This window comes from Protopterus annectens, chromosome 10.part0 (genome assembly GCF_019279795.1).
Source record: "Protopterus annectens isolate FY-2018-M chromosome 10.part0, PAN1.0, whole genome shotgun sequence".
In the NCBI taxonomy this organism is placed as follows: domain Eukaryota; kingdom Metazoa; phylum Chordata; order Ceratodontiformes; family Protopteridae; genus Protopterus; species Protopterus annectens.
This window is the reverse complement of record NC_056744.1, coordinates 1,415,886,609-1,415,913,985: the sequence shown is the minus strand read 5'-3', so window position 1 is coordinate 1,415,913,985 and position 27,377 is coordinate 1,415,886,609. Positions and strand designations below refer to the sequence as shown.

General features: G+C 39.3%; 1 protein-coding gene across 1 annotated transcript in view; it reads left to right on the top strand.

Moving 5' to 3' along the window:
• Positions 1–15,892, top strand: part of LOC122814292 (SSX family member 2 interacting protein) — a 1,175,977-nt gene extending 1,160,085 nt beyond the window's left edge. The window contains exon 11 of the mRNA XM_044086880.1: positions 5,364–15,892. Within this exon, the coding sequence (XP_043942815.1) occupies positions 5,364–5,535 (172 nt within the window). The 3' untranslated portion in view covers positions 5,536–15,892. The remainder of the gene's footprint in view (positions 1–5,363) is intronic.
• The last annotated feature ends 11,485 nt before the right edge of the window (positions 15,893–27,377 follow it).

Sequence of the window (27,377 nt, the reverse complement as noted above, 5' to 3'; positions counted from 1 at the left end):
TTTTTTGACTTATGATACAGAATCGGAATTGCCTAGAAATATTAAAGCCTTGCCGAGTCTAATTATGGTGGCTGCCAAAAAAGCAATTACTAGAAAATGGAAATCAAAATCTGGACCAACTTTACTAGAAGTAGTGAATGTAGTAACAGAGATAAAATCATTGGAATTGGGATCTTTAGAAAAGGGAGGGAGCAAACTACATAGGAAAAAATGGGAATTGTGGGAACAGTATATGCAGAGCAGGAACGAGGTTTAAGAGGCAGGATTTGAATGAGCCATATAATGCTTAACTAACTGTCTGGCTAGATTATAAGTGATGTATAATATTTGCAACTACAGCTGTTTCAGTGGTGCTATGGTCTATACTGTTTGCAACTAAAGTGGTGTCATGTTTGTTTTTCATTTGTACAAATGTAAGATTGCCTATGTCATGTGTGAAAATTTAATAAACATGTTTGTTGGGGGGAAAAAAGATTTCACATGAGGTTTTGCTGTGTGACTTTTCTTCATCTCTAGCCTCAGGGAGAGTTTTGTTGTACTACTTGAGTCTTCCCAACATTGTCTATTTATTTGGAAATGTCCAAAAGCCACAGGACCCGGAGCCAAGTTAAAATCTAACTAAACTTTAATACTTTGCAACCAACAAATACATAAAACCAAGCGCTTTCACCCGGTCTCTGCCAGGCTTTCTCAAGGAATGAATACTATTGCACTCCATAGCTCATCATTTAAATACCCCATTTCAACATCAGCTGGTCAACAATTAATTACTGTCCATCAACATAACTAATTCAAATAAAACATGAACATTAAAAATCTAATTTATCATATTAAAACCATTCGAGTCAATTATATAGCCCCCTCCAGAATACCTTAAAGCCTAGTTTTCCTCAGTTTTAAAACTGGACCAATGTTTATGTTATAATTTAATCCTGGGGACCTAGTAGCATCTAGTTTGAGCTGCCAATAAAGTTCACGGTATTCCAACTGTGTCTCACAGCTTCCTCCTCTTATTTCAGGGGTGATTTGTTCTAATACCATAAACTTTAACTTCATATCCTTGCACTTTGGGGAATGTTTAAAGAAAACATTAGTTTCCTTACCTCTGGAAATGTCATAAAAATGTTTATACACTCTTCTTCTTAGGGGTCTTTCCGTTTTGCCGATGTAAAAACCTAAGCAAACTGTACAGACCCCCCAAGTACACCACTTCCTTTGATGCACAGTTATAATAATTATTAGATCTAACCGTGAATTTTCTCTGAGGTAAGTGAAGTGTACCCTGATTTAACATAGCAGCACATTGATTACAATGATTGCAATTATATGTACCCATTTTACTCTTATTGCTCTTAACATTTTCCTTCCTTTCAAACAGTTTTTAAATTGACCCCTCTTTTTCTTATAAAGTGGGGGTTCCCCAAAAATAATTCATTCAATTCTTCATTTACCCCCAAAATCGGCCAATACTTTAAAATAATAGCTTCTATTTCCTGTGCCTTACTAGAAAATGTATATACAAATTTATTGTTTTCAGCCTCAAAATTCTTACTTTGTTCCTTATGGGTCGATATATTACCTAACCATAATAAGGGTGGATATTTTTTTTCTCTTTTATCCCTAACTTCTTGAATCATATTGTCAATTAAATATTCAGGATATCCTTTTTCCAGAAATAATCCTCTAAAGATGTCTGTTTCCTTATTAAAACTTTCCAACGAACTAGACATCCTTGAAGCTCTAATCAGCTGTCCTTTAATAATACCCTTTTTTTTGATAGAAAGGGTGTCGACTGTTAAAGTGTAAATATGCATTAGAAAAAGTAGGCTTCCTAAATATTTGTGATTGAAACCTAAAATGACTGTAGTCTTTCATTAGTTTAATATCTAAATAATGCAATTCATTTAAATCAATGTTATAAGTGAATCTTAAAAAGTTGGTACTAGAGTTAATATACTGTATAAACATTTCAAATTCATCTTTTGTGCTGGTCCATAGTAGGCATATACCGTCCAAATATCGTCTATAAAATCTAATACTCCTCTTCCATGGGCTATTAAGCACATAATTTTGTTCCCAGTGGTGTAAAACTACATTAGCATAAACTGTAGCACAAGGGGTCCCCATCACAACCCCTTTTCTCTGTCTGTAAAATTCACCATTGAATAACAAAATTATTGTCCAGTATTATTTCCATAAACTCCACCATCAAATTAATATTCCTGCTGTCTAAACCTGTTTCCTTACTCAAAACCTCTCCAAACCATTCTAATCCTATTTGGTGCGGGATACTAGGGAACAATTCTACCACAATCTATGGTCACCATCCAAAGTTGTGTATCAAACCATGCATGATCAATCTCTTTTAAAAATTCCCAAGAGTCCTTACAAATATGTTCAATTGTGGACACAAATTCCTTGAGTTTTTCATCAATGAATTTAGCTAATGGTTCTGTGATGCCACCCAAACCTGCCACTATTGGTCTGAACTTCAATTGTTCCAACCCTTTGTGCGTTTTTGGTATCCCGAAAATAACTGGGATCTTGGGCTTGTCCACATATAAAAAATTGTATAAACTCTCGTTGATAACCCCTTGTAATAAATGGTCATACAACAAATAGTTAATCTTGGAGTGGGCTATGTTGATTTCATTCTTAGATGTTACTTCATATTGCTCCACATCTTGTAGCATTTCATAAATGTGAGCATCATAGTCTACTTAGTACATTAACACCACCCCCCCCCCCTTATCTGGTTTTATAATTCTGCAATGTTCTTTTTTTCAATAATTCCATCAAGTCCCATTCCTTTGGCTCTAAATTACTAAACTGGACCTGTTGCGAATCAGTTCCCATGTGTCTCAAATCTTTCTCCACTAGTTCCCCAAATATATTCAAAATAGGGTGGGTGGGTGGATTGAAAGTGCTTGTCCTGGTTAGCTTTTGGTCAGATTTAGGTTTACCTTTAAAAAATATTTTCAAATTTAACTGTCTTAAAAACATTTTTAGGTCCACTATTGTCTTAGTAACATTAACTGTTTTGAGGGGAACAAAATAAAGCCCTTTTGAAAACAAGCTAAAATATTCCTGCATGGGAATCAACTCAGTATAATTAAAAATAGAAAAATTCTCCTTCCTGTAAATAATTTGTTTCTTAGGGTACAGTTCCACATTTAGGGGAGTTATTCCTACTTCTATGTTCGGTTGTGGAAATTGCTCCACCTCTGTTGTTGTTGCCTTAACCCCTTCCCCCCTCTGTTGGGGGGATGTTGAAAATCCTGAACCGAATGTTTCCTATTTCTTTCAGCTAACCTTTCACTTCTAGGTGGATCCACTGTGTTGTTCAAATATTCAACATTTAATTTGGTCTCTTCCTCCACCCTACCAGGGAATGTGTCCATGTTAACTTGTCCTGTATTTCCTCTAATGGGGTTCAGGTAGGCCTTCCCCTCCCTGTATTCTTGTAAATCCCTGTCCAACTTTTTTATTTTTAAACTTAACATTTTATTACAAAATTGATCCACTTCAACAAACATTTTCTCATAATCCCTTTTTATACTACTAAATTCCCTGTCCTTAATCATTTTTTCATTCAAAACATTCAGTTCCTTTAATAATGATTCCGTTTTACTCTCATATTCTAAAATCATTAAATTCAGCATTTCCAAACCAGCATTATCAAAATTTATACATAACTTGTCATAAAAAAACAGTTCCCGGCTGAACATTATTTGGGAATTTATAAAAACGCAAACCTTCGTATGCTTTACTCGCACACATTCCCTTAAATAATCTATCTCAAGTTGCTTGCTTTTCAGAGCATACAGTTTGTCCCTGAAGGTGCCGAGATTACCTTCAACACCTTCATTTGTTAAATTGTTCCCTAGTGTTTGGAGGGGAGGTAATTTGGTTAATGAAACAGAATGTGCTGAAACCAGATGGATAGTGAGACTAGGAGCAGACAGATCACCTGGCATTAATGGCTTTCTACCTTTAAAACCTATCCTTAAGAAAAGGAGGGTGATTTACTGAAATGATAGGTTGTTACTTATTTTAAATTTGTGATGTTTTAGATTGTGTGTTATCTGACGAAGGGCATATGGCCTGAAAGCGCTCATCTGTGAAAATAGTTTTATGGTATTTTATTCCACGTGGATGTTCTTTGCTTGCTTGTTTTTGGATATTTTTGGATATTTTTGTTACTTGTCGGAGGACTTTGGTGCAAGAGAGTTTTTTTGGTCGCCTCAAAAGTGCAAGGATATGAAGTTAAAGTTTATGGTATTAGAACAAATCACCCCTGAAATAAGAGGAGGAAGCTGGGAGACACGGTTGGAATACTGTGAACTTTATTGGCAGCTCAAACTAGATGCTACTAGGTCCCCTGGATTAAATGATAACATAACCATTGGTCCAGTTTCAAAACTGAGGAAAGCTAGGCTTTAAGGTATTCTGGAGGGGGCTATATAATTGACTCGAATGGTTTTAATATGATAAATTAGATTTTTAATGTTCATGTTTTATTTGAATTAATTGATTATGGTTATGTTGATTGACAGTAATTAATTGTTGACCAGCTGATGTTGAAATGGGGTATTTAAATGATGAGCTATGGAGTGCAATAGTATTCGGTCCTTGAGAAAGCCTGGCAGAGGCTGGGTGAAAGCTCTTGGTTTTATGTATTTGTTGGTTGCAAAGTATTAAAGTTTACTTGGATTTTAACTTGGCTCCGGGTCCTGTGGCTTTTGGACATTTCTAAGTTATTGGTTTGTGCAGCTTCTTGGTTCGTGGATTGTCTATTTATTATGTCAAATATGTACTCTTACTCTGTGGATGAGTCATCCACAGTGGTTGCATGTTATTCTGCTTTTCCCTGTATGTGAATGACCTCTTTGTCCAGCAACTTCTTTTTAAGTTCCCTGTATGTCAAGCATTTATAGACTTGTATGTCTTTGCATTTTACCTTGTTTTCCTGTTATACTTATTATCCTTACTCAGTGGATGGAGTGAACTGTCAGTGACAGGAGCTGTACCTTCTGTTCCAGCGTGTCAGCGAGAGGTGCAATACCCTGACTGAGGAATAGGAAAAGGAAAAAAAAATACCTTAAATGGTGATTGGAAATATCAGCAGTGGCTTGTCCGCTTGGTAAATTACTCTCTCAAAGTTCATACAGTATAGTGAGTAAGTATCTGTTATGTTCAATGACTTTGTTTAGATGGAGGACAGCTAGTGTCCATTCCTTTCTAAGTAAAATGGCTACTTACCTAATGCAATGCTTTGAATAATGTACTTGACTCTTTGAGTGAGCTTGCTTTACTGTTTGACTTAGAATATCTTTTGTAATTGTGCATTGTTTTTGTTGCAGCTGCAGCAGTTCAAGACCAAAGAATGAAACCACTCTATATGATGGAGTGCAATATGCACGTGAACTGAATACAAGAGCAGTGCCATCAATTTCTGCTTTACCTGATGAATATTATAATATCAGTTCTGTGCGTTTAAAACACACTGTCATGAAAAGGGACTCTTGTCCATAGAATTTTTGTTCTGCTATGCAGAGCTTTTTCTAATGTGTCCATACTTAGGACATTGTTCAGTTTCACATGTGAAAACTGCTGAATGAGTAGGCTTTTGCCTTCTGTTGCACCTTGTGTTTAGTGTCCTAGCTCATGTACATTGTTGTTCTTGGTTAAACATAACCACCACCTCCATTAAAATGCTTTGTAGTCTTAATATGTAGCCGGAGAGGACTGACGTCCTTGAGAACAGCATACCTCTCTACAGTGCACTGAGACTTGCATACTGTACTTCTCTGGTCCCATCTAGACTAACGTAGGCATAATTAAGCCTTTGCTTATTTGCTGCTGTTTCCATGCTCTCCCTTGTTTTATTAAGAAGACAGCTGTGCTGAATATTCCTTGGCTTTGTGTTGTCATCATCATGCTTCTTTCTGGAAAAGGTTATAGTGTGTGTGTGTGTGTGTGTGTGTGTGTGTGTGTGTGTGTGTGTGTGTCCTTTACCTGAACAAAGTGTACGACACATTCAGTTCTGATTAATTTTTTGCTTTGCACATCTCTTTTTCATCAGCTGTGGTTTGCAGTTTGAAAGAAAAATATGCCTACATGTCTTCACTTCTTCACCCCATTTAGCATGACAAAAAATGCTTTTACTTGACATAATGTTCTTCATCTTTGCAAAAGTAAGATGAAAACAAAGCAGGCTATTTAACTGTAATTAATGCTAGCTTGCCTTTTGACTTTTAGTATATCATTTGTTTATTGTGTTGAAATGTTATAAAATTGGACATTTCTCTAACATTCTCCAACAGAAAAATCTGCTTGTTCAGTTTAAGGAATGCTTAATTTTGTTTACCAGTTTCTTTCTGTTGCTCATTGTTATAGATAAATGTGATATGTTTTTGTGAGTATTATAATGCAGTAGTACATATTTCATGAGCCAAGTAGATTTCTAACAACACTGTTCTTTTATCACTTCATACATTATATCAGACTAGCTTGAACCAAGCAAGTCCCTAGAAACTGACCTTGCAACCAGGTTTTATTGTCCATGTGTAACTGGCCACATAAAATGCTAGCAACAGAAAAAGGAGTGAAATCCATTGGGGCATTGTTTGGATGTTGGACACTTATCTGGAAACAGTCCACTTTGTTAATAAATTGTTCAAACATACATTCCCTAAGTACACAAAACTCAATATTAAAATTATCAACACTATTTTTTGGGGTGGGTGAAGCCACCATACTCCTCACAAAGCACACAGCACTCCATAACCCAAACCTTAACACTAGCCAAATATTCCTTCGTAACCCCATCACTAGGCCTGTTAAGTGATGGAGTTATGGAAGTAGAGTATCCACTACTGTTGCCTATTTGGGAATTTCATTTAGTTCAACATTTGCGCAAACAAAATTCAATAAAAGTGACTGTCAGCTGCTACAGACAAGCTACTCTTATATTGAAAAACTAGTAGACTAAAGTGCAATGACGGAAATAATATGTACTTATTTTAGAGACTTCTCTATCACCTGTTCTTAGCATAGTATTATCACCTACTTTTTTAAATCAAAGTGCAAGTTATTTTGACTTGGTATTTAAAGGTACTTACAGAGTTAGAATACTGACTTAATCTAATATCTGATTAAGTACTGCGTATTGTCAGTCTTATTTCATTTCTTTATTTTTTTCTTAAAATTCTTTGGCCTGTATGGAGCACACAATTGGCTTCCACTAGTGCTTCTCTTTGGGCTTGGAAGCCAGGAGTTGGCCTGGGTTTCAGTCACACATATTTCTAGGTAAATGAATGCAACTCTGAATGTGCTGTACAGTTGCTGTTAGTTTTATCATAATCTGCACATGTATGTAGGAAACATTTGCCTTTTTCATATGTTAATTTCAAGCCTCCTTGACTCTTTCTGTTACTGATGTATTTTGATCCTGACACCCCTTGTATGTTGGCTGCGCAGATTTGTATTTCTCCCAATTCAGAGCAGTTGGTGGTTGCACAGCAGATTAAGGCTATGAGATGTTAATCAGCTGCTTCCAGCAGTCCAGTCCTTGATTTTCTCAGCTTTCATTTGCCTACTGTGTGACCTTGAGCAAGTCACTTAACCAGACAGTGCTTTGGGGCAGTTTGGAAATTGGACTAAGTTCTTCAGTAGATTGCAGGACATGTGCCTAGTACATGTCTTTGAACAGGCATGGCCAAATGCATTTGGCAGCTGTTATCCACTTTCTTTTACAAGTAGTTTGTTGAACTGGACTATTTTACCCTTGCAGATTATTTGAATCTAAAGCCTAGTAGGTTCTTGCCACTATTTTTCAGTAGTTTAAGAAAAAAATCTTAGTTTTAATCCATATGATTTTGACTGCCATTTACTTAGGTTGCATTACTCAGAAATTACAGCGACAGCTGGCATTCACATATTGCCATTCTTCTCACTACCAGTTTCATCTTCAGTGCTGGTTATATAAGAATGTCTACCGTGTAACATATGATCTATCTTGTCATTTTCATTTGTTCCTCAACTGATGGGTTTCAGATCCTACTTGTCCGTTTCTTCCGGATTCTAGAGTCCAACTCTCGAGCTCCTCCCTTTACCCATAAGGTCCCGCCAGCCTATGTTTTCTTAGCAGGATATCCCTTAAGCTTTTCTTCACCTTCCTCCCTTAAGTCAGAGTTTTCGAAGTTATGTTCCTTTCTTCAGGTCCTTTCTTTCATTTCTACTGAACCTTCACTATTTCTTGCTAGTACCATTGTTGGTACATTGGCCTTTCCTTTTTCTTTCCCTTTTATCGCTCTGTTCCCACTTCAGAATATTTTTTACCATCAGTGTCTGTATTTTCCTTGTAATAAAAAAAATATATATTTCCTTTGCCATTACTTTTGGTGTACAACATATTGTTGTCCAGTATGGCAGACAAGCCAACTAGTTTCAATAACTGCATTTCCTGTGGACACAAATTACCCAACTCGGATGCCCACTGAGAATTACCTATTTCTTGGTTGCTACTTGTTTAAAATTGGAATGTTCTGTCTGTGCTGGATTCAACGCCAGTGCACTTACTGACAGATGAAACAAGTTAGTTTTGAAGGGCCTTCTTTTATTTCAGTTTCATCTGGAGTTCAAACCCCCTCCAAAAAATCAAAGGGGAAGCCCAACACATCTTCCAAAGTGAAGGGTACCAAGAAGAGGTCTCCAAATCCTACAACATCCTTGGCTCCATCCCTAGAGTCACCATTAAAGATTTAAAATCTGGTCTGACTGCCATGCATTGTACCGCTTCAAAAACAAAATCTCCTTGGATCCGTTCACCTTGTTGTTCACTGGATTCAATACTTGTTTCACCCCCCTCCTCCATTTTTACAGGAGTCATCACACAAACAGGCCAGACAGGCCAGGCCTACCAGCTTCTCACTTAGGCCCACCAAGAGCTTGTCCGAGGCTAAAGTGGATAGGATGATGATGAAATTCATCAGAGCTCAGATCCAGATAGGGATAATTCCATATCTGTCTCCCAATGGATTTGTGAGCCTGCCATCACAAGTCTTCCTTTAGTCTGTCCTCCTCCAATCAGTCCTGCGGTTTCAAAGCCCTCGGCTTAGAGATCACTGGGAGTGTCCATGTTGGAAATGTTCTTTGACTCTGGTCACTTCCCTTAGCTGTCTGGCTATGACCCTTTTGGAGGAGGAGTCTCAAATCCAAAGCATCAGTGTCAGATTCAGGGGGGCCCAGGTTGACTCCGGAATTGTCAGAGTCGTCCTTGCTGGAGGCCCTTGAAGGATTCATGGGTCAGGGTACAGAAAACCTCATCTCTAATACCACCAGCTTCAGTCTGTCCTAGGTACTCTGCCTTTGAGGTTGTGAGGAGGGCCTTCACTTTACCTAGAGAAAAGGCATTTCTACCCCCCTCAGATCACACATCTTTACCACCTTTGGGTCTTTCCTCTGAACCTTGTTCTTCTATTCCAATGGGACAGCCAGTCTGTTCAAGTCTCCAGTCAGTTCCTTGGGAAGCCCCTTTCATTTCGACACTTCACCAGCCCATCCCACTGATGAGGTCCCTCAGAAGAGAGTGTGTTAAAAGGAGACTGTTAGATTCCCCTATGGAATCGCTCACTGAAGACACTGATTTCAATGAAGGGGAAGGGTCCCTCAGCTCTCTACCTAAAGACATCTCCTTTGGAGGCGTACTTGAACTCCAGAAGCAAAAAGGTGGTTTGTGTTTCGACATCCCTTCTCAAGAGGAGTTTGTGTTCCTGGAGGCTTTCTGGTCTGGCCCAGCTACATCTTGGGTGACCCCCCCCCCCCCAGCTGATGAACTTACCGACCTCATCTCTGTCTCTCCCTGGGCATGGAAGGAAACTGATACTGTGGAGCCCATCCCTAAGCATCCAGATAAATGTGTATCACCACCCCCCAAAGGACAGGATACATTGGAGCAAGAGAGTCCCTGTTGAGGCCATGGTTGTGGCAGCACCCACCAAGAAACAACTTACAGAGCAGAGCTCTTCTGTCCATCTCCCTAACAGGGAATCTAGGGCCTTGGACAGATTCGGTAAGCATGTTTATGCTTCAGAGAACTTTGCTGTGGGGTGGTTGAATTATTTGTCACATTTCACAAGATTGCAAAGAGATTTGACTAAAGAGCTCTCCAGATCTATTTTTGGGTCCATGTTCGGAGAGGACTAAAATAGTCTCTTCACAACTGGCCACCCTTCAGTGTATAGCTAAAGCATCCAAGAAGTTTATATCCTGTGCTGCAGAGCGTACCTCACGGACAGCCGGTTTAGACATAGCCATTAGGAGACATGACTGGCTGCACCTGTGTGAATTTACAGATCCCTTCAGGTCTTCATTCAGCAATGCTGCATTTGATGGATCTTCACTATTTAGCCTGAAAGTAAAATAAATGCTCTCCAGAAGTGAACAGAAGAGATAAATAGACCTTATCTGCCATAGGAATCCATTTTTGTACTCCTCAGAGAAGCTTTTCCTGGAATCGCCGAGGAGGTAGAAAGATGAGATTCCTCAAATCCCATGGTCCTTTCCAAGACTCATTGAGGAGAGAGTTCTTCCAGAGGTAGAGAGAGAAACTCTATTAAAAGATGCAGCCCTTGTGGCAGAGGTGGTCTGCAGAATCAGTGTTTGAGATTCCTTCTCATACAAATCCTACTAGCACTCCTGAAAGGTTGCCTGACTGTTGCCATCTGGAGGCATTTGTCTCTTCACCAAAAGCCTGGGCATCCATCATAAAGATCCTTGGTTGCAGCAAATTATATCCAGAGGTTATAGTATACCATTTTTTTTCAAATTCCCACTGTAAGAATGAAATGAATCCTTGTTGTTCCACCCAATCAGAGGGAGATGGCAGCATTAAAAATACTAGAGCTGCTCTTAGTCATCCAGGATTTTCCCCCATACCAGTTAGGATCTGGAACCTACTCAGCATTCTTCTTAGTGCTAATGAAGACCGGGGACTTGAGACCCATCCCGGATCTCAGCAAACTAAACCAATATGTGAAATATTCAGAGTTCCAGATGGTCATGGTTCAGTCCATTTCACCCCTATGAGAAAGAACATTTGGATGTGCTCAATAGATCTTCAGGATGCTTGCTATCACATCAATGTGAACAGGCGCTCAGAAAGATATCTGAATTTTTCACTAAGAGCCGGTCATTACTAGCACTGCCCTTTGGCCTCACCACAGCCTTCATCATGTTCATCAAATGCATAGCCGTAGTTGCAACTCACCTGAGACCTGGGATTCTGAGTGTTTCTGTAACTAGATGACTGGCTCCTAACTGCCCCTACTTCTGTAGGCAAAAGATTACTTGCTCCATCTGTGTTGTCACCTTGGCATCACAGTGAATTACGACAAATTACAAATCACACCTGTGCAGCATCTGGAGTTCACAGGTGCTTGTCTAGACACCGTCACTCAGATTCTCTTTCTCCAACACTAATTCATACAGTAAGATCCCAGGTCAAGAAAGAGGTCTCACATCCTTCTCTCCAAGCACGACTAATTGCACAGGCCTTGGGATCCATGGCAGTAGCAATCACCCTAGTTCCTTTAGCTAGGTTTCACATGTGGATTCTGCAATGGACTCTAGCAGTACAGTGGTCAATTCTTCAACAGCCTTCGTCCACCCCATTCAAAATCACACAGTCCTGTAAGAAATATCTTCTGTGGTGGCTTCACTCAGAAAAAATTCTCAAGGCTGTCCTTTTATTCTTCCCCTACCCATGGCCACAGTGACCACAGATGTCTCCCAACTGGGTTGGGGGGCACTACTTGGGAAGAAAAGTCAAATGTACATAGTCCGCAGAATAGGATAAGATGCATATCAGTCTCCTAGAAATGTGAGCAGTCCTCCTAGCCTTGCAGGCCTTTCAAGATGCTGTCCTCTCCTGGACAATTGCTATTCAGATGGACAAAATGTCTGTAGTCTGGTTCATCAACAAACAGGGAGGAACCAGATCTTACCTGCTATGTCAAGAAGCAGTGAGTGTGTGGGAATGGGCAAGCCCGTTTGACTGCTTTCTCATAGCAGGATAGTTAAATACCTGGTTGGCATTTATCTTAACTTCTCAAAAGACTTCTGCTAGAAAAGGTTACAAAAGTAAGTGGAAGAGATTTGCTTTCTGGGCCCTTGAGAGGTTTGGACTCTTTTTCTGCCCCTGTACCAGCTGTACTTATGTTTTTAGCTTCAGTTTTCAATGAAGGGACTTGTTTTTCTACCATTAAGGTTCAGTTGGCTGCCATTTCAAACTTCCATTTAGGTGAAAATAATTCTTCCTTCTCTTCTTCTAGATTATGCAAAGCCTTTCTCAAAAGAACTTTTTTGCTAAGGCCTCCAGTAAAGGATCCTACTACTCTTTGGGATTTAACTATCCTGCTTCAAAGCCTGACCTAAGGCCCTTTTGAAACTTCAGCCAAGTCAGACCTTAAGTTTTTTCTTGGAAAAACATATTCCTAATTGCTTTTGCATCATCTATGTCTGAGCTCCAGGCTCTGTCCTCCAAACCTCCTTACCTGGTTTTCCACAAAGAAAAGATTTCCTTATGAAACAACCTATCTTTTTTTTTTTTTGCCTAATGCAGCTTCTAAGTCTGCTGTCAACTATGTCATTAACTTCCCAATTTTCTTTCCAAAATTTTCAACTAAGGAGGAGTACACGTTCCATCTTTTGGATATGCATAGGCAGCTTCGGTTTTATCTCCATTGGACAAAAGATTTCTGCAAGACTGACCAGTTGGTTGTATCCTTCTTACCTAAAAGTTTGGACTTGATTGTTTCTAAAGTTAGTCTGACCCTAAATGGTTAACTAATTACATGTCTTTTGTCTATAGTAAAAAATGGTTGTCCTTGCCTAAGCCTATAGAGCTCATTCCACAAGCCCTGTGGCTGTATCCTCAGCCTTTTGGACTAGAACTTTCATAGATGTAATTTGTGCACCTACCACTTGGTTAGTTGTTGATTCCAATTTGGATTTAGTTTCTAGGAAAACGACTGCTTTTGGCTGTGCAGTACTCCAAAATATTCCTCCATGAAGATGACCCAAGGTTCATCTAGCTGGGGACAACATCCCATCAGTTGAGGGATGAATGGAAATGACATCATCAGATAAGCTATATACACACCACAACGCTACATTCGTGTCATCTGTTTTCATTCTTTCTCAACTTCCTGCCCACCCTAATCTTCCTCCCTTTCTCGTGGAGAAACCTAAGGGATATCATTTTTGGAGCTACGTTTCTTGCTTTGAGCACCAGTTCTTTTCCTTTAATCTATTCCTTTTTAAGTTCTCTTAAGGTGTATTATTCATTGTCTACTAAGGGCAGCAAAAATCTAAGGTATGTTAGGCAGATAGGGCATTACGAGTAAAAAGAGGAGCTCGAGAGTTGGATCCATGGATTTGGAAGAAGCGGCCAAGTCGGATTAGAAAATGATCAATTGAAGAAGAATATAAATGGGCTACACAGATGTAATGTATGGTGAGTACATAACTTAGTTTTGTCGGTATGTATTATTTTATCATCACATGTGTGCACCCTATATAAGCATTAATGCCCAGCTGGATGGCCAGGGAATTCTAGTGCCCACAGGTGTTTCAAAGCTTGATAGAACTAGTGTAGGCTCCCTGTACCCTTGGAAGTCCTTTAGTTCCATATAACACCCATTATTGCACTTATAAAATGGTTTATATGTTAGCTTTTTTCTATTTTTTTATATGTGGCTTTTTAATTTTATAGTTAAGTTTATACATATCTGTTGATGATTTTAAGAAAAAGTGATCCCTGTTAGTTTTGTGTACATTTCTTTACTGGGCTCGTGGTCTAAGTTAAAGCCCAGGTTGTGCTCTACAGCTGTTACTTTTGCCGTAAGTAAAACACCGGTATACATAGTCACCCTTTTTAGATATGTAATTTCAGGGCTTCCAACCTTTACTATTGCTGCTTGGCATATGACTTCTAATTTAAAATGCTGTCACTGTTTGCCTTAATTACATTACATCTTTTTGGAGAAGGGAATTGGTATCCTGTGTAGGAGAAACTCGGCTAATTGCAGAAGTTATTGCTGTGTGGTCTTTTTTATGAATCGGGCAGTATGCAGTATTGTCAGCTTGATGTTTTACTACTTTAACCATTCAAGTTTTAGTATTTTCCAAAGCCATAAACTGATTTGCAGATAATACGCATGGTGTTTAGTTCATTTTGAACTGATATGCTAATTCCCCAGACAGTGAAAATATTTTATTTGTTCATCCAGAAATGTGATTAGATCAGAAAGAAAGCAATGCGAGCCAATACACCAAGCATATGCAGTACCTCAATAATCTAGAGGAGCTTAAAGTACTCCATTTGTGCTGAATTTGAAATTTTTTTAATGCTTGGAGAATAGCTGCATCTCCATAATTTCCATTTAGCAGAGGCTTTGTGATTAAAACTTTGAAAAGAAAATATCCCTGGTGACTTTTAATGTGACCTGGGCTAAGCCTGAAATTAGTCAATATTGATGAATGCACCATCCCAGCAATAAATATAAATAAATATTATGCCAGCTTGTTCAAAAATAATTAGATGTCTCACAGTGAACAGCCAATGATTTTTCAGAAAGAATAAAGAGCTTGAGTTGATTTTACTTCTTCAGGAACACGTAATTAGAGAAAGCCGTATTGCAAATGAGTTTATTCTTGTATAGATTTTGTCGTATGGCATGCATTCATGCAATTCGTATTATATTCTGACGGACTTAAATTCTGACGTTTGCTTGTCAAGGTTAAGACTTGCAACTAACTATATTTCCCATTTGCTGTTTGTTATGGAGCAGCAGGGTGCATTTCATAGACAGCACAATTTAGCTTATTTTAGATGTAATGTTTAGCTGCTGAGTTGCTTAATCATTTCCCAAAATGCTTCGAGTCCTATCTAAAAATATTATACAATCAGATAACAAGAAAAATATGCATTCAAGTGGAAATATAACTAATTTTTAGTAGAACAGTAAGAAATTGGGAAACAACTCCTATGTTTGCATGCCATAACTTGTCCTAGAATACCCTTGCCATAGTTTGTAGATGTTGCATTTCTGTCATCAGCAAGCCATAAACATTTTTTAAGAAAATGTTTAAAGCTTCATTTTTCTTCCTGTAGTATCCCTGCTCATGATAAGCTTGCTATCACCTGTGCTCTAAAGTTTCTGACATAGGTTCTTACATAAATCCCCAGCAAATCCTTACACAACTATCTATTCCTTAGCACTATTTAAGTACTTACCAGATCCTCTACATATAAACCTCTCTCATTTCTACATTTTCTTCAACATCAACTTAGCACCTCTAATTACCCACAACTCAAAATGCTCTCAAAGTCCTCATTCATCTCCTTTTTTACTACCTCTACTTCTTAACTTAACATGTTTTCATTACGTCACCCAACCCAGTAATTCCTACCACTCACAATCCTTCCATGTAACTAACCACCTTACCTCCTCTCTCTCATACTCTAACACACCAATTTCTCCCCATCTATTTCCTATAAAAAAACTTCTACTTTATCCATATAAACTAGTCACCACTCATAAACAATCTACCTCCATAGTAACTGGCAAATCCTTCATAATCACAATAGAATCTAATCTTTTCTCTAAACTGTCCAATTACCTCTCTAACGCAATCCTGCACCTGATTACCAGTCTAATATCAGGTGATATCCATCCTAACCCAGGCCCCCCCACCTCAACCATTACAGACAAGAGCATATTACTAACTTCTTTAAACTCCCAAAGTATAGTTAACAAAATCCCAAACCTCCATGCCTGGCTCATACATAATAAACCTGACATCTTATCCATCTCAGAAACATGGTTAAAACCCCATATAAAAGACTCTGAAATAACTCCACCAAACTATTCTATCATTAGAAAAGACAGGCCCCACAAAAAAGGGGGAGGAGTAGCTCTCCTCTACTCATCCTCCCTGTCAGTTACCCCCTATAACAAACCTACTCCTCAATTTAATAATGCTGAACTTCTCTTAACACTACTGCAAGTTAACAAACACAAACACATATGTATAGCTTCCCTATACATCCCCCCAGGGGATAATATTTCCACACTCGAAGACATCCTTTCCTGGCTCTCCAATAACATTAGAAATGAAACCATAATCTTAGGCGACATGAATATTAACTGGGCCTCCATTCAGTCTCCTACAAACCCACTTAACATTAACCTCTATAATTTCTCACAGCTAATCAACTCTATTACATGCCCCTCAAAAAAAACCCTCTAGCAGCAGTATTCTGGATTGGATTTTAGTCTCTCATCCCCATTATTTCTCCGACAGTGGTACTCTTCCCGATCCTCTTAGTGACCACATACCCACCTTCACTCATCGTCTCCCCTTACTCCTACATCGCACTCATTGTATTACTGTCCGTAACCAAAAAAACTTTAACCCAACAACGTTTTCTAACTGTCTAAAAGCAATAAACTGGAATTGTCTAAAAACATTACCTCTAGATAACGCAGTTGCCCACGTCAACTCATCATTCTTAAAAATGCTAGAATCCATGCTCCCTTAAGGACAAAGAGAATAAAAATCAATACTGCCCCTTGGCTTACCAAATACACACTAGCAACCATGCGTCTCAGAGATAAAGTCTGGGCGCACTACCTGGAAAATAAGACCCACCCTCCTACATAACGAATAAAAAACACTTAGAAATAAAGTAAAAAAGCTCATCATCTCTGATCGACAAAACTACTTCTCCATCCTCCAAAACAGTAACAAAACAAATCCTCAAAAATTCTGGAAAGGTATCTTTACTCTACTTAACCCCAGCAAACCAGGCACCCCCACCCCGGACCCCAACGCCCCTGATACTGACTTAGCTACCCAATTTAACTCATTCTTTGTTGAATCTATTTCCAAATTAACCTCTTCATTCTCTAACAACACCACATTCTCCAATCTACCCCCATCCTCCCATACCAACACTCTCCACCCTGCGCTGCTACCACTCCCTCACTCTCATCCACTAACTTTCCACCCTCCATCTCTCCTCCTACTCTCACTTACTCCCCATCTTCTCCCCCCCCAACACCCCCTCTCCTCACTCTCCACTATTCTCATTAAAACCCATACCCACTTCTACTATAAAAAAACTCCTTCAGAAACTAAAGCCATGCACTAATGCTCCTGATAACATACCTTCTTACTTTCTTAGCATAGCTGCTGATGCAATTGCCTACCCCATTATCATTCTAATCAACCGCTCTATCCAGGAAAGTACAGTTCCCCAAATCTGGAGAAAGGCCTTTATCATACCTTTACATAAAGGTGGCAACAATAACAGTGTGACTAATTTCCGCCCCATCGCTATCCTGTCTCCAATCTCTAAACTCCTAGAAAAGTGTATCCAAATTCAACTCCTACCACATCTCTTAGATAATCACCTACTAACCCCCACACAACATGGTTTCAGACCTGGCCACAGCACTATGACAGCCCTCCTCTCCTTCCTTGAAACTGTAAACAAAGCCCGAGACTCTGGACTTATTGTCTCTACCCTACTACTTGACCTCTCTCAGGCCTTTGACACTATATCACACAGCCTGCTTTTAACGAAACTCTCAAAACTTAACCTATCTCCTTCATCCTTGAACTGGTTCTCCAGCTACCTATCAAATAGGTATCAAACAGTAAAATGGAAAAAGGCAACCTCCTCATTTCTAAATATCCCAACCGGAGTTCCCCAAGGCTCCATATTAGGTCCCCTCCTCTTTAACATATTCATAAATGATTTCCGTAACTCTATCCCATTCTCAAACATTATCCAATATGCAGATGACTCAACTATTATCTACTCGGCCTCATCTATCCCTACACTCCTCAAGCTTACTCAAGACGCTTTTTTAACCACAGAACAATGGATGAAAAGAAACCACCTAGCACTCAACGCCTCTAAAACCAAATTATTGGTGTTCACCCCCTCTAAAGTCACCTATTTCGATAGTAACACATTCTCTATTACTAGTCAAAACAACACACCTCTGGAACTGGTTTCAGAGACCAAATTACTTGGTGTCCAAATTGATAACCAGCTCAAATTCAACTCCCATATACTACTAAATTTCAAAAAAACCCATCAAAAACTTGGTATGCTCTACCGGCAAAAGCACTACCTTACACCTGCTACTAAAATCACTCTTTCTACTTCCTTTCTTATCCCCTCACTTCTCTATGGAGCACCACTTCTAACTAACATACAGTCCTCTCTGAAAACACAACTCTCCTCCTGCTACAACAAAATCGCCAAGTTTGCTACCAGCCACAAGTCCTCCACCCACCACTGTTCCTCTCTCCAACATCTACATTGGCTAGAACTACCCAAATCTCACCTATACTCAACTAACTCTTTGCCTACAAGCTAATTTTCAACCCCTCCCTCTGTCCCTCCCTGTCTTCTACCCTTAAAATGCACCTACCCAATAGAGTATTAAGGTCTAACAACCAAAATCTATTAGAAGTCTACAAACCAACTCATCCCCCAGGCAAAAATCTTCTATCACATGGTTTAGCATGCCTCTGGAACTCCCTACCTCCATCAATTCGTATCACCTCCAACCATTTTATTTTCAAAAAATCTCTTCATTCATATCTAGTATCCCAGTGGGAATGCTCTTGCTTCCACCCCACATAACTAACACTGGTAATTCCATCTTCCTTTCCTTCCCCTATTTACACCTGCAATATTCCCTTAGAATTTCTCCTATCTCATACACTCTTAGTGTTATTATTGTATCCACAAGAATACACCACGCTTGTACCCCTTACGTGTAGGATTCCTGATATGTAACTGTACTTCTCATTAATTACTTTGCAATATTCTTTCTTTGATTGTACCACCTGTAAGCTTCATCACTAGTTTGTATTTGTAAAAGTTTCATCTGTAGTTTGTATTAGCTGTAAGGTTCTTTGTAATTGTTTGTTTGAATCTTTTACTCTTGTATAATTATCATGTTTAACCTATTGTAACTTTGATTGTTTGGAGCTTTTCTCCCCAGGACTCCATTGAAAACGGGTTCTTTTTGGCCCAATGGACTACCCTGGTAAACCAACTGCAAATAAATAAAACAATAAATAAGTTGACATTAACTCTGTCTAGTCAAGGCTTCTTCCCAGGTAAGCATATTTTAGGTATAGAAAATAGTCAAGATCTGCCTGCAGCTGCTGCCTGAAATGGTTGCTGAATTACTTCTGAGTTATGTTGTTTCTTTACCATTTTTTCTTTGCTCCAGTGCATAATTTCATGACAAGAATGTGTCAACTCACTGCTGCTAATCTAGCTAAAATTATTGAATTAATTATGTATAACTTAGAGATGAAGTACAGATTAATACAGCTTGATATTTTGCTGGCATGTTACCGTTGCTGTAAAACTGGAAGGAGAATTCTTTACTTTTCCTCATTTTCAAATGTATGGTGGTTGCTTTGTCAGCTACCTAGAGCATCTGCTTCTGGAAGCCTTGCCTGGCTTAATCCTTATCCCTCATCACAACATTCTCATTTCCATTATTATGGTATGAATTAGGCCAGAAAAAAATTTAGACTCCGTGCTTCAGTTTTTAAAATCTTGTTCAGTACGCCTATTCTTCAGCTTTTGGGACATTACTTTGTATCATAAAATGGTGGACAAGTTTAATAGTGATGATTTTAGAAGACATGACATATTTTCCTATAATTATTGATGGTGCCTAGTTTCTTTACCAGGAACTGATGTAAGCCCTTTCAGAAAATGATAAAGTATTTACTGTAGTACTGATGCAAGTTCTTTTGATTTTATATGATAATATTTTAAGTATTTATTGATTAAATATATTTTATTATTTTGTTCAGTTCAGGTCTTCTGACCTGTGCTACTGAAGCTTTGAAAGTGAAGACTGCAGAGAGGAGTTTGTAATATTTATATTTGTTGAAGTTCCATTGAAGCATATTGGGGCAGCGGGCATGTGCAACCTAGCAATTTAATGTGATAAGCAGATGAAATTTTGTTTGAAAAGTTTGTTATTAGAGGTAACAGTCATGTAGCACTTTAGAACAGATGATGTACATTTTATTTTCTTTTTTTCAGCAGGATCTGTTTTATTTTTAGTGTAGCCTGATTTACTCTTTATGTGGATGTATTCTAGAGTTAAAAGATTTCTATTTTGTTTGTATAGTAAACTGTAATATATTAAAATGATTTTTAAATATCTTATTTTGAAATGCACAAGCTTTACTATACCATTGTCTGTAAATAGAGGATAGAAGATACATGAGTATGTTTAGAAATGGATAGTATTTACATTTGTTGACACTAAAGGTTTACAAACTTCGATACCATGCATTTTAGATGCCAGAATTTATTAATTTTGCTGACAGGTTTTGAAAACCTAAAATGTTGCAATCACTAAATGACCATTAATAAAGCTACATTTTGATAACATTTGCATCTTAAATGTCTTCAGCACAGACACTGAGTATTTTGTATCATGTCCTACCCAGATATTTGCAAAAGTATATGGTGTCTAGCTAGTTTAATTGTCAGAGTATATGACAAACGAGTAGCCATTGAGTTTGAAAAGTTTGTGTTACTATATTCCAAAAATGCGATTGTATAAACCTGTCATCTGAGTCCTTGTGCTACTTTTTATAATAAATGGTCCAAGATGTGCAAATTTAAAAAAAATATATGAAGTATCTCAAAATGAAGCTGATTACATCAGCAATAAGCTTTTGTCTTTGTGGCGTTGGAGAACTCCATGCATTGCAATAATGATAGCTTTGTTGCACTCCTTGAAGTCTGTTTATTTGTTCTTGGGATTGAAGTCCAGGCCACTAAGGAATAACACTAAAGAACCTGTGGCTTTATAAAATTTGTGGCCAGCTCCTGTTTTCTGACCACATAGTCAGATCCACAGTTTTGTAAAGGTCTGACAATAGAGATCTGCACATCTAGTGCATGCTTTTTCCTGCTGACAATGCTAGAATTATCACTATACTTTAAGACCCTGCAGAGAGATCCTCAAAGTTATCACTGGAAAGTGCTACTGTAGTGAAGTGTCCTTTCCCACTCAGTGAGGTCATACTGATGATGTGCTACCTCCTTTCCATTAACTGGGCTGCTTATCAGTCTTGGGTTACCAGCAGCGCAGGTAGGCACCCTGTCTTAATTACCAGCAAATTGGCCTAGCATATGTAATTGTGTGGTAATTAGTGATGTTCTTCATTAGATCAGGGTTGGCAGTAGCCATAACAATGTAAGGCATATTCTGAAAAGGATATCCAGTGTTTATCGGTTTTATAAATCTCAGGCATCTTACTCACACACCGTACAATCCACCCTTAGCACAGGAGTACATATTAGTATAACAGCAATATATAGGTATGCCAAAACTCAGAATTTACTTGCAGTATGTATGCTTATTGCAGCTGGATTGTTCTTCTAGAACTTTGGGCAGATTAGTATCCCTACACAAGCAAACCACAAAGATGATGAATAGCACAACTTAACAATGAAAACATTGCTGGAGAACATTGTTATACCTAAAGTTTCATATGTCTGTCCAGAAGGTTAGATGTTTTTATGGTAGACAAATCTCCCTGTAAGGACATCCATGCCAGTTCTCTGCAGAACAACACAATGTCAAGTCTTTTCAAATTGGTCTTTCCTGTACGCCTAAAACAGTAAGGAAAAGATTAAAAACTCTTGAAAAGCTTTCTTGGAAACGAGTGCCTCAGAGATTTGACACTTGCAGCTTGTGGCATTGTATTTCCCGTCAGTGGTCCTCTCCCTCAAAAGAAAAGTAAAAAAGCTAAAGCAGTTACCAAAGATTCCCTGACATCTATCACTTTTCTGCAGTCTGAGACTAATGACTCTGCTGAGACCCTTCCATAGTCTTTGGACCATTAGTTTGTCTCTCCTGATCCCCCTAGCATATCCCTCTAGAGACCTGGGAATATTACAGTTCTTGTCAGTCTGTGTATCAGGCAGCGCTGTCCAGGAAGAAAAAGCCATGATTTGAACTTTTCTGAGGATGAGGGGGAGGATATTATCTGGTTGCTTATGGAGGTCTAGCCGTTGGATTCCTCTCCTAAACAATAAAGCTTGAGAACCTATAAAAAAAAAAAAAAACTGAGCACCTGTCCCCTCTTTCTACCCTTTCTGTACAAAAAAAGTTTCCAGCAGGAATGGTTCAGCTTTGTGCAGGGTTTATTTAAAACCATACACTCCCTCCAACCTTCTCTTCTTCTTTCTGTTAAAGAAAACTCCTCCTTCCTCCAAGGAGGAAGTGTTCTCTGACTCTGATATTGAGGGCTTACACTATGCCTCTTGCTTATTATCCCCTACACCTTGTGAGTCTAAATCTGTGGATATGCTTTCCTCAGATTATCCCAATGAACAAATCTCTTTTGGAGATACTAAGTAGTGAGGTAAGGTTAGGATGTATTAAAATCTCAAAAGTGATATGAGCTACTAATGTGGACTCCACAAAGCCTGTAGCTATTCCACGTGTCCTTATGGTCTTGGAGGACACCTTCAATGTAGCTTCTTTCTGCCTGGATTCTCAACCCCCGTTCAACAATCATCCTCTTGTGCCCATCCTGTACAAAATGAAAAGGATAACTATGCCTTTGACATGTTTGGAGAAAAGGTTTATGCATCGTCTGCTATGGCTTTCAAGACAAGTCACTGCAAGGCACGTGTCTAAATGTCTCATCTGATGTCATTTTTTATTCTTTCTTCAACTGTTTTCAGATCCGATCCTCAGATCCGACTCTGCCACTTCTTCCAGGTCGTGGAACACAGACTCTCGAGGTCCTCCCTATACCCATAATGCCCTTGTCTTTTCACATACCTCAGAGCTCATTTGCAGCCTTAATATACTGATGTGGTCACTGTAAATGCTTGAGTTGTTGTAGCATTTATCTTTCCTTCCTTTTATAACCTTTATAAGTTTTAGAAAGTTATCTTTAAATTTTCTTCTATTTTTTTTTTTTAGCTTACTCTTTTGAGTTATCTTTAATACCAACTTTGAGTAATCTTTAATACCATAGTTGGTATTACTGTCCCTTAAAGTACTTTGTACTGTCCTTAAATTACCATTGTTGATATTTTCTTCCCTTTTCTATCTTGCTAGTTATAATTTCACTGTTATGGCTGATAAAACTTTGGGTTTTAAAAAGTGTGTTGCCTGTGGCCACAAATTTTCTAACTCAGACACACAAAGTTCTTATATTGTTTATGGCTTACTCAACTCGACACCGACTGTGACATCTGTAAGGGGTTTAATACTTGTGCATTGATTTATAGAAAAAATAAGCTAATTCTTAGGGGCTTGCTGCCTTCTAAAATTGATACTACAGCATCTGGGGCCTAAATTTTCAAAACAAGTGGTAAAAGACAAGATTCTCAAACTAGAGAGTCTCGTAAAAGATCTCTGGAGCCAACAACTTCTACTTCTTCAGCTCTGTCTTCAGAACCTCCTCAGAAACATGCAAAAAAATCTGATCTGACAGCTTCAGATCCAAAATCTAGACCAGAAAAATCACCACGTATCTACTCACCTCTGATATTATTAGATACGACCACCTCTCTGCTCTCATCACCCTTTTTGGCATCAGTCTGCCACCATTTAAGACTTTCATCCATGGCCATATCCATTTGATCTTCCAAGGGTTTTATGGAAGCTGATGTGGACAGGATGATGAGGAAGTTTCTCAGGATGCAGATTCAAATGGGGAATTCTTCCAGCTCCAGCTCTATTGGGTCCAGAGACCCTTGTCAGTACTACTTCTCTATCATTGCTCCTTCTGTGATCTGACCATTGGCTTTGGAGCCATTGGATCCTCTGATCCAAAGATGTTGGCATCTTCAACTCTGATGGTGTCTCTGAGTGCTCTGGCACCAAGCACTTAGGAACTGGATGACTCTCAGAGCCATGGTGCTGGCTCTCGGGTGTTGGACTCAACTCCAAATCTATCTGAGCTGTCTTTGCTCCCCCATGAGCTAAGGCGCTGGACAACTTCACTTAACCTCCTTCCTCGAGTAGTTTACCTCTGGGGTGAAGGGAGTTGATGGTCCATGAAACATGCCTTATCAGATCCGTCAGTGTCCTTTTGTCCATGGCATTTTGCCTTCAAAGTAGTAGAGAGAGCTTCCTCTGTTCCCCGAGTTTGGACTTCTCTTCTCTCTTCAGCTCTACTCATTTCCATTCAATCCTGCATCCAGAGCCTCCATCTTTTCCACTGGGACAGCCAGCCCAAACCAGTCTCCAGACAATCCAGCAAGGTATAATAATCTCTTCTGACACTTCTCTGGAGCATCCCACCTAAGAGGTCCCGAAGAAGAGGAAGTGTAAAAGGAGACACTTAGACTCTCTTCAAGAGTTTGTCACAGAGGATACAGACTTTGAGGAAGGGGAAGGGTCCCCCAGATCACCACCCTACAATGTCTCATTTGGAGACATCCTGAAACAGAGGGGTGGTTGGTCCCCAGATAACCCTTCCCAAGAGGAGTCAGTGTTCCTGGAAATCTTGGCTTTGGCCTGTCTACCTCTTGAATGATGCTGCCCACTGATGAGCCCATTGATTTGGTGCCTGACATGATTGAGCCTAATCCTTAGAATACCAAATAGGATCTTGGCACCACCTGAGGATAGAACATATTGGAGTAAGGGAGTACCCATTGATGCCATGGTTGTAGTGGCAGCCACTAAGAAGGAACTGGCAGAACAAAGGTCCTCTGTCCACCCCCATAACAGGGAGTCTAGGACACTGGGCAGATTTGGGAAACATGTTTGTTTCAGCAACCTTCACTGTTAGGTCGCTGAATTAAGTGCCACATTTTACAAGACTTCAGAGAGATTTGATTAAAGAACTTTCCAAATCCCTCTCTTGGGCCACATCCTTTGAAGTAGAAGTCAGTATTTCCTTACAGCTGGTTACACTTCAGTCCATTTCAGACTTGTCCATGAGGTTTATCTCCTACACGGATGAAGGTACCTCATGGGCAGCGGGTTCAGGTATTTCCATCAGAAGACATGCCTTGATGCATTTATTTGACTTTGCAGAACTCTTCAAGTCTTCCTTCTTCAATGCTCCTTTTGACAGAAGTTCCTTATTTGGCCCCAAAGTTAAAGACACAATTTCTAGGTGTGAGCAGGATGAAAAAAAATCTGTCTGCTGTGGGCATACATTTTTCAACCTCTTAATGGACCTTTTCTAGGAACCAGTGAGGCAGATGGATAATGTGGTTCAAAAAATTCCCGGGGTCCCTTCCAAGATCCATGTGCAGACAGTTCCCCCAGGGGCAAGGGGGGGACTCTGATGAAAGATGCCTTCCCTGCAGCAGAGGTGGTCTGCATAACCAAGGATCTAGGGATACTTTCTCTGAAAGATCCTGTCAGCGCTTCTGAAAGTGTGTGTTTATACATGCACCAGAGAGCCTGGCTAGAAATTACAAAAGATTCATGGATGTGGAGGATAATATCCAGAGGTTATACAGTACCATTTTCCCATCCATCCCCACTAGTAGTAAACAAAATCCTCTGTGTTCCACCCAATCAGAGGGAAGCAGCAGTACTAGAAATAAACAAGCTATTAGAAAGAGAGTCATCCAGTAGGTCCTCCCAGACCAGAAAGAGTCCAGAACATATTCAATATTCTTTTTAGTGCCAAGGTAAACAGGACTGGAGACCAATCTTGAATGTCAGCAAACAATCAGTTCAGTATACAAATTTCCAGATGGTCACGGTTCAGTCCATTCTGCCTTTTCTGGACAAGGATGACTGGATGTGCTCGCTAGATCTTCAGGAATCTTGGTATCATATAAAAGTGAACAGACTATCCAGGAGATATCTATGTGTCCAACTGAGAGCTAGTTATTACCAATTCAGAGCTCTGCCCTTTGGTGTCACCACAGCCCCCTGGGTGTTTACCAAGTGTATGGCAGCAGTTATAATTTACTTGAGACTGTAAGGATTTCATATCTGGAAGACCATCTTGTAACTGCTCCAACCAGACATCATCTGATTCAAGCTCAGGACTACTTACTCCAGTTATGCTCTTGTTTGGGAATTTCTGTCAATTACAACAATTCTCAACTCTTACCAACTCAGATATTGGAATTTATCAGTGCTTTAATCAATATAGTCTCTCAAAACAGCTTCTCTCCCTCTGTAAAAGGTTCAAACAATTCAGTTCAAGGTCAGAAAGATCATTCAAAGTTCTTCTCTGTCAGCTCATCTGATCCTCCAAGCATCGAGATCCATATCAGTGGCAATCATTCTAGTACCATTGGCAAGGTGTACCATATGAGGATCCTTCAATGGACACTCGCCACTTAGTGGTCCTTTCTCCAATAACCATTATTCAGTCAAGTCAAAATAACTCAAGTTTGCAAAAATTACCTTCTATTCTGGATCCGTTCCAGTCAAATACAAGAAGGCCATCCCTTTGTTTTCCTTCACTCCATGACCACAGACACCTCTCAGGTGGGGGGGGGTACTTCTTGGGAAGGATGGGCCAAGGCACATGGTTCACCAAAGAGGCCAACACATATATCAGTATCCCGGAGATGAGAGCTGTCCTCCCAACTGGGACTATTGCAATTCATTCAGACAATATGTCTGGTATATCAACAAGCAAGGGGGGAGCCAGATATTACCCCCTTTGTCAAGAAACTATAAGAGTATGACAGTGGGTAATCTCATCTAGTCATTTTCTGATAGCAGAGCATATTCCAGGAAAGACCATCATGATTGCAAACAAGTTAAGCGGGTCTATTCTAATGTCTCACAAGTGGTCTCTCAACATGAAGTTGCCAGAGAAGATTTTTTGTCGATGGGGCCACCCATGCTGCCATCTCTCTGCATCTCCCCTCAACAACAAATGCAACAGGTTCTTTGCCCTGATCCCCCCATTGGGGGGTCCCTAAGAGATAGTCTACTTCACGCTTAGCCCTTAGGTCCCCTTTATGCTTACCCCCCCATTACCCCTCATTCCTAAATTTCTCCATAAAGCATCTCGATTGAACAGTACCGTTTCTTAATTTCCCCGTACTGGCCTCGTTTAGATCCCTTTTCAGCTCCAGTTTCTAAGGTTCTTGACTTTTTAGCTACAGTTTTCAATGAAGGGGTTAGCTCCTCAACTGTAATGAGTATAATTAGCAGCCATTTCTAATTTTTATATGGGAGTAAATAATTCAACTTTAGCATGTTCCAATCTTTGAAACACCTTTCTCCGAGAAACATATCTACTTAGACCTCCATTAAAGGACCCTGCTCCTCCTTGGGATTTTAATATTA